This window comes from Leuresthes tenuis, unplaced genomic scaffold (assembly GCF_036924035.1).
Source record: "Leuresthes tenuis unplaced genomic scaffold, fLeuTen1.0.hap1 SCAF_6, whole genome shotgun sequence".
NCBI classification, from domain to species: domain Eukaryota; kingdom Metazoa; phylum Chordata; class Actinopteri; order Atheriniformes; family Atherinopsidae; genus Leuresthes; species Leuresthes tenuis.
The window spans coordinates 736690-748891 of NW_027325360.1; the positions used below are offsets into that span (position 1 = coordinate 736690).

At 46.7% G+C, this 12202-nt stretch overlaps 2 protein-coding genes across 2 annotated transcripts in view; both read right to left on the reverse strand.

Annotated features, from left to right (window-relative positions):
• Positions 1–761: 761 nt before the first annotated feature.
• On the reverse strand, positions 762–6031 carry barhl1a (BarH-like homeobox 1a). The gene is made up of 3 exons (XM_072386873.1): positions 5644–6031; positions 3983–4178; positions 762–945 (listed from the first exon to the last, which is right to left on the reverse strand). The coding sequence occupies exons 1-3, from the start codon at positions 6029–6031 to the stop codon at positions 762–764; spliced, it is 768 nt and encodes a 255-aa protein (XP_072242974.1).
• A 1768-nt stretch (positions 6032–7799) lies between these two features.
• The window catches only part of cfap77 (cilia and flagella associated protein 77), an 11652-nt gene continuing 7249 nt past the window's right edge, over positions 7800–12202 (reverse strand). The window contains exons 6-7 of the mRNA XM_072386872.1: positions 8729–8830; positions 7800–7955 (exon numbers count right to left, since the gene is read on the reverse strand). Coding sequence (XP_072242973.1) covers positions 7818–7955; positions 8729–8830 — 240 coding nt within the window. The 3' untranslated portion in view covers positions 7800–7817. The remainder of the gene's footprint in view (positions 7956–8728; positions 8831–12202) is intronic.

Sequence of the window (12202 nt, forward strand, 5' to 3'; positions counted from 1 at the left end):
AGTGGCAGGTAGAAAGTTTAAGCAGAATCATTTTGACCAAGATAAAGGACTTTATCACATTTGATAATAGATTTTTTTGTTAATTCATACAGTTAAAGTGGGTTTAAAAGAACTCAAAGTCCTGCCAGATGATTCTTTCTAACTATCCTCTGAGTTAATGCGACCAACGGGTTTGTGTTTGTTTATATTGTTTACATGCTAATCGATGATGCTGCTAATCACTAATATGCTAAGTTTGTCAGGTTTATGTTTCATGGAAGGCAGCCATCATATTCTCGAGAATGCTTTTCTAAATTAAATATATATATATTTATATATTTTCTCATCCAAAAACATGTCAGGTTAAAGGGTGAAAACATTCAGAGCAGCAGCTGAACCGATCCTGGAAATCTTTCAGTTTCTTCATTTTCATTCTTCATGAAAACACAAAAAGTACAAATAAACATTTAATTTTTATTATTTATTCATGAAAATCTTAAAAACTCAAAGGTGTCACATTAGGAGAAAAGTTTGTGCTTCGAAGCCGACAGATTTTTCCAGTTTTTGTCTCGTTGTCTGTTCTTTTAACCGATTCTTGCTGTGATCCACTGGACCTTTTCCACTCAGGTCATTTTTAGTGCTGTTTAATACCGGCAGGCGCAGAGAAAAAGGCCTGGAATCAAACCTGTTGGTGAAGACTCAGACTCAGAGTTCCACCCTCAGCCAAGCTTTCAGAAAACTTCCTGAACGTTAAGAGTTGACGAGCTGCAGCTGCTCTCCCCTCAGTGGGGGTCCCTGTGGGTGAGGAGGAAGGGCAGCAGAGGCAGGGCCGTGGGGTGGCCTTGGTACAGGTAGGGCTCCACAGAGGCCAGGGCAGGGGGGCACAGGAAGTACGAAGGTAAGAACATCCTGCCAGCTGCAGCCAGAAGCTCCAAACCTGCAGCCGACTGCCGCTTCCACTTGGTCCTGATGGGGAACACAAAGCGTCAGTATTCAGCATTCTCACAGACTCCGAGGTTATCCAAGGTGAATAAAAGTGTAACAGACATGCAGAACATTTCCTCCACACTGACACACCACAGAACATATTGGGGGTGAGTCAGTGAGCCAGCTGAGCTGAGTTAGCTAATGTTTCAGCTGGATTAGCCACAGAATTGGCTTCTTTTGGACTTTGGATGGTTTCTATGGGTCGATATTCAAATTCAGACGTAATGATTTTGAACTATCAGACCAATAATATCTGTTGAACATCTGCAGGTTCAGAGCTGCACATCACAGCTGAGTCGTCCTTATGAAGCTATCCCTCCATCTTTGCTTCATGATGTTTTCCAGTGAGATAAACAGGAGATTCAGCTGAACCACAGGACTTCTGATTACATCTGAGCTGCTTCTCAAAGTCAGGGATGCTTCACTCGTAGGATGGACCGACTGCAAGCTGTTCTTTGTAGGCTAAGAAAGAGTCTTTCATTCAGAAAACACACAACCAAAGGTCATAGGTCACCGTCAGTTACCCCCGACACTAACTAACAACCAGTAACTTCTGCTGTGCTGCTAACACCTGTGATGCTAACACCTGTGCTGCTAACACCTGTGATGCTAACACCTGTGCTGCTAACACCTGTGATGCTAACACCTGTGCTGCTAACACCTGTGAGGCTAACACCTGTGCTGCTAACACCTGTGATGCTAACACCTGTGAGGCTAACACCTGTGATGCTAACACCTGTGATGCTAACACCTGTGCTGCTAACACCTGTGATGCTAACACCTGTGCTGCTAACACCTGTGATGCTAACACCTGTGCTGCTAACACCTGTGAGGCTAACACCTGTGCTGCTAACACCTGTGATGCTAACACCTGTGAGGCTAACACCTGTGATGCTAACACCTGTGAGGCTAACACCTGTGCTGCTAACACCTGTGATGCTAACACCTGTGAGGCTAACACCTGTGATGCTAACACCTGTGATGCTAACACCTGTGCTGCTAACACCTGTGATGCTAACACCTGTGATGCTAACACCTTTATGACCACAGCAAATTCAATATGAGACCAATAAAACCTAAATTTAGTCTCATTCTGCTCAAACCTCCGCCCACCTTCCTGCTGCACCACCTTGGCCCGGGTTGAGTCCTTGCCTTTTATGAAAAATCGCCACTAAGGATCCTTCCCTGACTCTGAGAGGCTCCTGCTGTCCTGGGACCTGCACCTGTGAGGGTTTACCTGCACCTGTGAGGGTTTACCTGCGGCCGTGAGGGTTTACCTGCACCTGTGAGGGTTTACCTGCAGCCGTGAGGGTTTACCTGCACCTGCGAGGGTTTACCTGCACCTGCGAGGGTTTACCTGCGGCCGTGAGGGTTTACCTGCACCTGCGAGGGTTTACCTGCGCCTGCGAGGGTTTACCTGCGCCTGTGAGGGTTTACCTGCGCCTGCGAGGGTTTACCTGCGCCTGCGAGGGTTTACCTGCGCCTGCGAGGGTTTACCTGCGCCTGCGAGGGTTTACCTGCACCTGTGAGGGTTTACCTGCACCTGCGAGGGTTTACCTGCACCTGTGAGGGTTTACCTGCACCTGTGAGGGTTTACCTGCACCTGCGAGGGTTTACCTGCACCTGCGAGGGTTTACCTGCACCTGCGAGGGTTTACCTGCACCTGCGAGGGTTTACCTGCACCTGCGAGGGTTTACCTGCGGCCGTGAGGGTTTACCTGCACCTGCGAGGGTTTACCTGCACCTGCGAGGGTTTACCTGCGCCTGCGAGGGTTTACCTGCACCTGCGAGGGTTTACCTGCGGCCGTGAGGGTTTACCTGCACCTGCGAGGGTTTACCTGCACCTGTGAGGGTTTACCTGCACCTGCGAGGGTTTACCTGCACCTGTGAGGGTTTACCTGCACCTGCGAGGGTTTACCTGCACCTGTGAGGGTTTACCTGCACCTGTGAGGGTTTACCTGCACCTGTGAGGGTTTACCTGCACCTGTGAGGGTTTACCTGCACCTGTGAGGGTTTACCTGCGCCTGTGAGGGTTTACCTGCGGCTGTGAGGGTTTACCTGCACCTGTGAGGGTTTACCTGCACCCGTGAGGGTTTACCTGCGCCGCGAGGGTTTACCTGCGGCTGTGAGGGTTTACCTGCACCTGTGAGGGTTTACCTGCACCTGTGAGGGTTTACCTGCGGCCGTGAGGGTTTACCTGCACCTGCGAGGGTTTACCTGCACCTGTGAGGGTTTACCTGCACCTGCGAGGGTTTACCTGCACCTGCGAGGGTTTACCTGCACCTGCGAGGGTTTACCTGCACCTGCGAGGGTTTACCTGCACCTGTGAGGGTTTACCTGCACCTGTGAGGGTTTACCTGCACCTGTGAGGGTTTACCTGCACCTGTGAGGGTTTACCTGCACCTGCGAGGGTTTACCTGCGGCCGTGAGGGTTTACCTGCACCTGTGAGGGTTTACCTGCACCTGCGAGGGTTTACCTGCACCTGCGAGGGTTTACCTGCGGCCGTGAGGGTTTACCTGCACCTGTGAGGGTTTACCTGCACCTGTGAGGGTTTACCTGCACCTGCGAGGGTTTACCTGCACCTGTGAGGGTTTACCTGCGGCCGTGAGGGTTTACCTGAGGCCGTGAGGGTTTACCTGCACCTGTGAGGGTTTACCTGCGGCCGTGAGGGTTTACCTGCGGCCGTGAGGGTTTACCTGCGGCCGTGAGGGTTTACCTGCACCTGTGAGGGTTTACCTGCACCTGCGAGGGTTTACCTGCACCTGCGAGGGATTACCTGCACCTGCGAGGGTTTACCTGCACCTGCGAGGGTTTACCTGCACCTGCGAGGGTTTACCTGCACCTGTGAGGGTTTACCTGCACCTGTGAGGGTTTACCTGCACCTGTGAGGGTTTACCTGCACCTGTGAGGGTTTACCTGCACCTGTGAGGGTTTACCTGCACCTGTGAGGGTTTACCTGCACCCGTGAGGGTTTACCTGCACCTGCGAGGGTTTACCTGCACCTGCGAGGGTTTACCTGCGGTTCTGGTACCAGGTCTTCACCTGGGTGTCGCTGAGCTGCAGGCAGGCAGCCAGCTCCATGCGGTCCTGGACGCTCAGGTACTTCTGCTTCTGGAAGCTTCTCTCCAGCCTGGACAGCTGCTGGTCGCTGAACGCCGTCCGCGCCTTTCGAGGCTTTTTGAGCCGCGGCGCCGCGGGCTCCGAGCTGCCGCCTGAGTGATTGGCAGGCAGACATGACATCACATGAGCCGGTCAGCCGAGTTTGGAGACAGAACCAAACGGACTCTGACTGGAAGCTGCGGGAACTCATCGGTTTGTTCAGTTTTGAAAGAACTTTTTAACTTCAGCAGTTTTTATTGAGACAAAATCCGAATTTAACCAAAATATTAATTCAAAAAGTTCCCGAGGACTGAGCTCTGGGCCCAAAGTCCTCATGTTCAGCCGGACAGTTTAAATGGTCTGATCTCTGATTGGTTAGCTGATCAGAAGTGTTCCTGTACGGGAGGCGGTTAGCGCCATCTCTTCTTTTTTTAAGGTTTGCTAATAAGAGAAAAGAGTCCCTAAAACTCAAAGTTCAAAGTTTCTGTGACTGATCATCGAAACTTAGACCAAAGTCGTCCTTTCAGTCGTATTTCTGCACTGATCCTGAGAATTAAACATGAAGCCCCCCCCCCCCCCCACGTCTCCCTCATGGTTCTCAGGATTATTACTAAAACTCAGTGATCAATGTGATCAATGATTAACTGAGAAAAATCGGGTAAATTTTACGCGTTTTGAGGTGTGATTCGTGTTCGGTTGGAAGAGAATTTTGACCCTCTCTGCCTTCCATACCCGCGCACTTCTGATCATTCCGCAGTCGGAGCAAAGATTTCTGATGTTCATCTGAACCTCATTGAATTACTTTTTTAAACCTATTTATTTTGATTCTTTTGAGCTGTTTCTGGGCTCAGATCGCCATGGAAACAGAAACAAGGAGAGAGAATCGACCTCATCGCTGAAAATCAATGAATTCATTTAACTTCTCCTCAGATGTGTAAAAACATTCAGTTAATTTGTTTCAGGGAAAATCAATAAATCAATTAGTGATAATCAATAAATCAATGAGTGATAATCAATAAATCAATTAGTGATAATCAATAAATCAATGAGTGATAATCAATAAATCAATTAGTGATAATCAATAAATCAATGAGTGAGATGTCAGAAAATGCTGAAAAATGTGTGGATCATGATCCATAAATGATTGATCAGTGATTCCACAGATCAATACTTAATCAATGATTAATCATCAGAGATCGGGTCTCTTTCCATTCAGGTGATTTTTCTTCATTTAAATCTGATTAAAAGAAAAATTTCTGAAACAAATGTTTAAGAATTCTGTTTCTGATCAATAATCAATGAGAAATTTCTGCTTTTTTCCTCAAATCATCAAAAGCAAAGAAACACAAACACAGTTTTTAAGCAACAAATTGAGTTTATTCCTTAAAATCAATCAAAAACAAGTATTATTATCATCAATATTATGAATATCAATAATAAAATATTAATTCTCTAAAAGATGCTCAGTTTTATATTTAAAGGTTCTGTTTAATTGATAAAATGAAGTTAATAAAACTAAAATCAGTTCAAACTGTGAGAAAAACTCATCTTTTTCTGAACTTTAACTCTTTATTTTACCTCTTTTCTCGCCGTCACGAGACGCGCTGCTGAGACTTTCATCCGGTCCACATCGGAACGGCTCGGCTCGTGTTTCGGGCTGTCCCGGGTCAGAGCAGGACCGACGGTCCGCTAAGATGTCCCGGATCAGGAAGGATGAGCAGGCGGAGCGGGGCTGCATCGGACCGGGCAGCAGCGGACACTCCAGCCGGGGAACGGGCTCCCTCCGCGGGGAAGGAGGCGCCGAGCAGCCGCTGCCGCCGCCCGGGTTGAGCTCCGGAGACTCTGTCCGCGAGAGGAGCGCCCTGGGCGGCCTGAGCGAGAGCAGCGAGTCGATGAGGAACCCGCAGCCGCCGGAGGCAGAGAGCTCCATGACCAGCAGGTGAGTTTGTTCAGTCAGCGGAAACATCAGGAAAGTGACGAAATCATGACGGGATTAGTTCGGGTGTGACGTCGAGTTGAAAAATAACTCAGATTTGAGTCTGAAGCAGCGGACTGCAGCTTATTGATCAGCATGACGGCAGATTTATGATCAATACAAGCTGATCAGGAGCCATATTTCCCGATACTGTTTGATATTGATCATTTATTGAAATGAGTCTGATTTAATCAAACTGTGCAGATGTTACAGATGTTTTCTGAGTTTAAACCAACAGATGATTCTCTCCATCAGCTCCTTCCTGCTCCATTAAAAGCAGAAAACGGGTTTGATTCACTTCAGATACTCAGCAGAACCAGAACAAACCAGAACTTTTTTACCCCTAATGATGATTTTTAATTGTAGGAAGCTGGTGAAAGTCTTCCTCTGTTTGGTGGAGGCAGGTTCCTTCTGAGCATGTGCAGAACATCTCACATGGACCGGGTCAAGCCTCCCACAGAACCTCCAGTTCTGCAGGGTTCTGCAACATCCCAGAACCAGCTCAGAGCAGAACCAACTGTCCTCACCCTCAGCTTCACATCGTGCTGCGTTCACTGAACCGCAGACGTGGGAAGTTGGAGCTCTTTTCTCTTTATGATTCACAGTAAATTCTCATCAGAAGTCGTATTTTTCACGTTTAAAATTCAGAGTTTCCTTTTTTTAAGCCTTTAACCTCCGGGTCCCAGCAGGCTGCAGATTAAAAACAGAGATCAAGTGAAACTGTAAAATACTTAGTGTGACCAAAGTAAATTCACTGTGGTGACATCACTGATGACATCACTGATGACATCACTGCGTGGCAGCGCCTTGGATTCCACAACTTGAGGTGAACATTTGATTCTGAGGGCGTTTCCACGTTTTTCTTTTGTTTTTCCTTTTTGATCCTTTTCTGAACTCATGAACAAATCTGCTCCAACTTCTGATGTTTTTCATGTTTTTCTGTCATTTTATCCACATAAAAACAACAGAAAATCAGTAAAAGACACCTTGAAGGAGAACAATTAAACCCTTTTTCCACCTGTTCACACGGGTCGCAGGCACCTTAATGACATGTCTGTGAAATCATTTGGTCCAATTCAAGCACAGCAGCCCTGTCTGCACCCTGTCTGCAGCACTCTGCTCTGAGGCGGTCCGTTTTCATGCCGCGGCTGCTAATGCTAATGCTAAATGCTAAGGTGCGGCGTCAGGCTGCAACCAGATAAGTTTGAGCCAGAGTCAGACCCTGAGAATGTAAAATAACACAAGCTGCTGTATAAATCATTCATTTCAGCGTCGTTTGTGCCTGCACGAACTAGCGGTTAGCATTAGCTCGCGGTAATGCTAATTACTCGTGTTTGTTGTTGTTTTTCTGCGACACTGAAGGGTTAAAAACCTGCAAAGTTCCTCCCATGACTAATGATGAGACAGTTTGCTCAGAACCTGCTTTTAAGGTGGATTGAGAGTAATTTGGGTCCTAATTCATGTTTCCATGGCAGCACAAAGCTGAACCAGACCCGGGACCCGACTTTCCACCGGCTGAAACTCCGTCAGTCTGCAAACATCTGGCTCTGATGGGCAGATGTGGGTTTTGATTAATTCAGCTCTCTAACAGGCTCTGAACTTCTGCTGAAACTGGTACCAGAAACACCTGAAATGATCTGAAGCATTAAGTTTCTCCAGAAGCCGTTTCATGACGCAGTCCAAGCTTTCTGAAAGTCTTTGTCTGATTTCTAAAAGAGGAAAAACTGACTCAGTTGCAGCAACCTGATGATTTTCCAGTTTTATTCATGTTAACGCGTCAGTTCAGACCCTGATGTCCTCTGCTGGAGTCGAACTGATGAGTTCTGAGCGCCTGCTGACGAGCCGCCTCGTCCCTGAAGGTGTCCAGAGCCGGCGCCACCTGCAGGCGGCGCCCAGAGGAGGTCAGGTGCTGGTCCTGAGGAGGAAGAGACTCCGACATCAGATAAAAACCTGCTTAATGCTGAGCTCACTGTTCCTCACAGAGCAGAGTGAAAATAAAACATTTTAAATCTAATTTATGGCATAAAAAGTAAATAAATAATCCAATGTTTTCTGCCTTTAATCTCAGAGTTTTAAAAACAGCTGTAATCCTGGTACATTTCATCAGTAAAACCTGATTTAAACCTAAATTTAACTGGAAACTCGTCTTCAAAGATCAGAAAGTCCAGCTGTTTGCCAACAGTTTGGTGTTGATCAGAACAGGATCTGTTCATGGTTCCTTCATGGTTCCTTCATGGTTCCTTCATGGTTCCTTCATGGTTCCTTAGACTCGTGATGGAACCATGAACAGATAAAAACTCAGTAAAACTCAGAGCATCAGCGTAAAAACCTGAGCTTGTGGATCCGACTTGTACAGAACCGTGTCCTGGTTTCAGGACCGCGGCACTAAACCCGAACAGGATCTCGCCGTAACCCTGACTCAGAGCCGTGATCATTAAACCAGAGAAAGTGAGTAGAACCAAAAGCCAGAAGTGAAATAAAGACTTTAAAATAAGACCCTCTGACTTATTCTAAACGCTTCATAATGACCTTTTCTGTCAGTATCTAAAATAACTTATAAATAAATATAAATTATAAATCCTCATCAGGCGTATTTCAGGGTTCAAACAAACTAAATGTGAAGTACCTCCTGTCGCCTGTAGGGCGTGTCAAAGAAAAACGAGGTCAACAGGTAACGTGTTGAATTACCTGAGAAACGTTAGAAAGTCTGAACGGTGTCTGTGTGACTGGCAGAGATCTGCTCCTCCTCAGCAGGCTGGTTCTGGTTTCTCCAACAGAATCTGGTTTCATCTGAAACACATTTCAAAAACTCACATTTATCATCCTAACGTTACAGAAACTTAACTTTAAACTAAGGCTCAAACTCAGGCTCAAACTAAGGCTAAAGCAGGTGCTAAAACTAAGGCTAAAGCAGGTGCTCAAACTAAGGCTAAACCAGGTGCTCAAACTAAGGCTAAAGCAGGTGCTCAAACTAAGGCTAAAGCAGGCGCTCAAACTAAGGCTAAACCAGGTGCTCAAACTAAGGCTAAAGCAGGTGCTCAAACTAAGGCTAAAGCAGGCGCTCAAACTAAGGCTAAAGCAGGCGCTCAAACTAAGGCTAAAGCAGGCGCTCAAACTAAGGCTAAAGCAGGCGCTCAAACTAAGGCTAAAGCAGGTGCTAAAACTAAGGCTAAAGCAGGTGCTAAAACTAAGGCTAAAGCAGGCGCTCAAACTAAGGCTAAAGCAGGCGCTCAAACTAAGGCTAAAGCAGGTGCTAAAACTAAGGCTAAAGCAGGTGCTAAAACTAAGGCTAAAGCAGGTGCTCAAACTAAGGCTAAAGCAGTCGCTCAAACTAAGGCTAAAGCAGGTGCTCAAACTAAGGCTAAAGCAGGTGCTCAAACTAAGGCTAAAGCAGGTGCTCAAACTAAGGCTAAAGCAGGTGCTCAAACTAAGGCTAAAGCAGGTGCTCAAACTAAGGCTAAAGCAGGTGCTCAAACTAAGGCTAAAGCAGGTGCTCAAACTAAGGCTAAAGCAGGTGCTCAAACTAAGGCTAAAGCAGGCGCTCAAACTAAAGCAGGTGCTCAAACTAAGGCTAAAGCAGGTGCTCAAACTAAGGCTAAAGCAGGCGCTCAAACTAAGGCTAAAGCAGGTGCTCAAACTAAGGCTAAAGCAGGTGCTCAAACTAAGGCTAAAGCAGGTGCTAAAACTAAGGCTCAAACTAAGGCTCAAACTAAAGCTAAAGCAGGTGCTCAAACTAAGGCTAAAGCAGGCGCTCAAACTAAGGCTAAAGCAGGTGCTCAAACTAAGGCTAAAGCAGGTGCTAAAACTAAGGCTAAAGCAGGTGCTCAAACTAAGGCTAAAGCAGGCGCTCAAACTAAAGCTAAAGCAGGTGCTCAAACTAAGGCTAAAGCAGGTGCTAAAACTAAGGCTAAAGCAGGTGCTCAAACTAAGGCTAAAGCAGGTGCTCAAACTAAGGCTAAAGCAGGCGCTCAAACTAAGGCTAAAGCAGGTGCTCAAACTAAGGCTAAAGCAGGTGCTCAAACTAAGGCTAAAGCAGGTGCTCAAACTAAGGCTAAAGCAGGTGCTCAAACTAAGGCTAAAGCAGGTGCTCAAACTAAGGCTAAAGCAGGTGCTAAAACTAAGGCTCAAACTAAGGCTCAAACTAAAGCTAAAGCAGGTGCTCAAACTAAAGCTAAAGCAGGTGCTCAAACTAAGGCTAAAGCAGGTGCTCAAACTAAGGCTAAAGCAGGTGCTCAAACTAAAGCTAAAGCAGGTGCTCAAACTAAGGCTAAAGCAGGCGCTCAAACTAAGGCTAAAGCAGGTGCTCAAACTAAGGCTAAAGCAGGCGCTCAAACTAAGGCTAAAGCAGGTGCTCAAACTAAGGCTAAAGCAGGTGCTCAAACTAAGGCTAAAGCAGGTGCTCAAACTAAGGCTAAAGCAGGTGCTCAAACTAAGGCTAAAGCAGGTGCTCAAACTAAGGCTAAAGCAGGCGCTCAAACTAAGGCTCAAACTAAGGCTCAAACTAAGGCTAAAGAAGCGCTCAAACTAAGGCTAAAGCAGGCGCTCAAACTAAGGCTAAAGCAGGTGCTCAAACTAAGGCTAAAGCAGGTGCTCAAACTAAGGCTAAAGCAGGTGCTCAAACTAAGGCTAAAGCAGGTGCTCAAACTAAGGCTAAAGCAGGTGCTCAAACTAAGGCTAAAGCAGGTGCTCAAACTAAGGCTAAAGCAGGTGCTCAAACTAAGGCTAAATAAGGTGCTCAAACTAAGGCTAAAGCAGGTGCTCAAACTAAGGCTAAAGCAGGTGCTCAAACTAAGGCTAAACCAGGTGCTCAAACTAAGGCTAAAGAAGGTGCTCAAACTAAGGCTAAAGCAGGTGCTCAAACTAAGGCTAAAGCAGGTGCTCAAACTAAGGCTAAAGCAGTCGCTCAAACTAAGGCTAAAGCAGGCGCTCAAACTAAGGCTAAAGCAGGTGCTCAAACTAAGGCTAAAGCAGGTGCTCAAACTAAGGCTAAAGCAGGCGCTCAAACTAAGGCTAAAGCAGGTGCTCAAACTAAGGCTAAAGCAGGTGCTCAAACTAAAGCTAAAGCAGGTGCTCAAACTAAGGCTAAAGCAGGCGCTCAAACTAAGGCTAAAGCAGGTGCTCAAACTAAAGCTAAAGCAGGTGCTCAAACTAAGGCTAAAGCAGGCGCTCAAACTAAGGCTAAAGCAGGTGCTCAAACTAAGGCTAAAGCAGGTGCTCAAACTAAGGCTAAAGCAGGCGCTCAAACTAAGGCTAAAGCAGGTGCTCAAACTAAGGCTAAAGCAGCTGCTCAAACTAAGGCTAAACCAGGTGCTCAAACTAAGGCTAAACCAGGTGCTCAAACTAAGGCTAAAGCAGGCGCTCAAACTAAGGCTCAAACTAAGGCTAAAGCAGGCGCTCAAACTAAGGCTAAACCAGGCGCTCAAACTAAGGCTAAAGCAGGCGCTCAAACTAAGGCTAAAGAAGGTGCTCAAACTAAGGCTAAAGCAGGTGCTCAAACTAAGGCTAAAGCAGGCGCTCAAACTAAGGCTAAAGCAGGTGCTCAAACTAAGGCTAAAGAAGGTGCTCAAACTAAGGCTAAAGAAGGTGCTCAAACTAAGGCTAAAGCAGGTGCTCAAACTAAGGCTAAAGCAGGCGCTCAAACTAAGGCTAAAGCAGGTGCTCAAACTAAGGCTAAAGAAGGTGCTCAAACTAAGGCTAAAGCAGGTGCTCAAACTAAGGCTAAAGCAGGCGCTCAAACTAAGGCTAAAGCAGGTGCTCAAACTAAGGCTAAAGCAGGTGCTCAAACTAAGGCTAAAGCAGGCGCTCAAACTAAGGCTAAAGCAGGCGCTCAAACTAAGGCTAAAGCAGGCGCTCAAACTAAGGCTAAAGCAGGTGCTCAAACTAAGGCTAAAGCAGGCGCTCAAACTAAGGCTAAAGCAGGTGCTCAAACTAAGGCTAAAGCAGGTGCTCAAACTAAGGCTAAAGCAGGTGCTCAAACTAAGGCTAAAGCAGGTGCTCAAACTAAGGCTAAAGCAGGCACTCAAACTAAGGCTAAAGCAGTCGCTCAAACTAAGGCTAAAGCAGGCGCTCAAACTAAGGCTAAAGCAGGTGCTCAAACTAAGGCTAAAGCAGGCGCTCAAACTAAGGCTAAAGCAGGTGCTCAAACTAAGGCTAAAGCAGGTG

Excerpts from the sequence above, each read along its gene's own strand:
- barhl1a (XM_072386873.1), bottom strand. The coding sequence starts at position 6,031 with ATGTTTCCGCTGACTGAACAAACTCACCTGCTGGTCATGGAGCTCTCT. Across the intron at positions 4,179-5,643 it reads TCGTGACGGCGAGAAAAGAG|GCGGCAGCTCGGAGCCCGCG; the intron begins GTAAAATAAAGA and ends CCAATCACTCAG. Across the intron at positions 946-3,982 it reads ACCTGGTACCAGAACCGCAG|GACCAAGTGGAAGCGGCAGT; the intron begins GTAAACCCTCGC and ends GTTCCCCATCAG.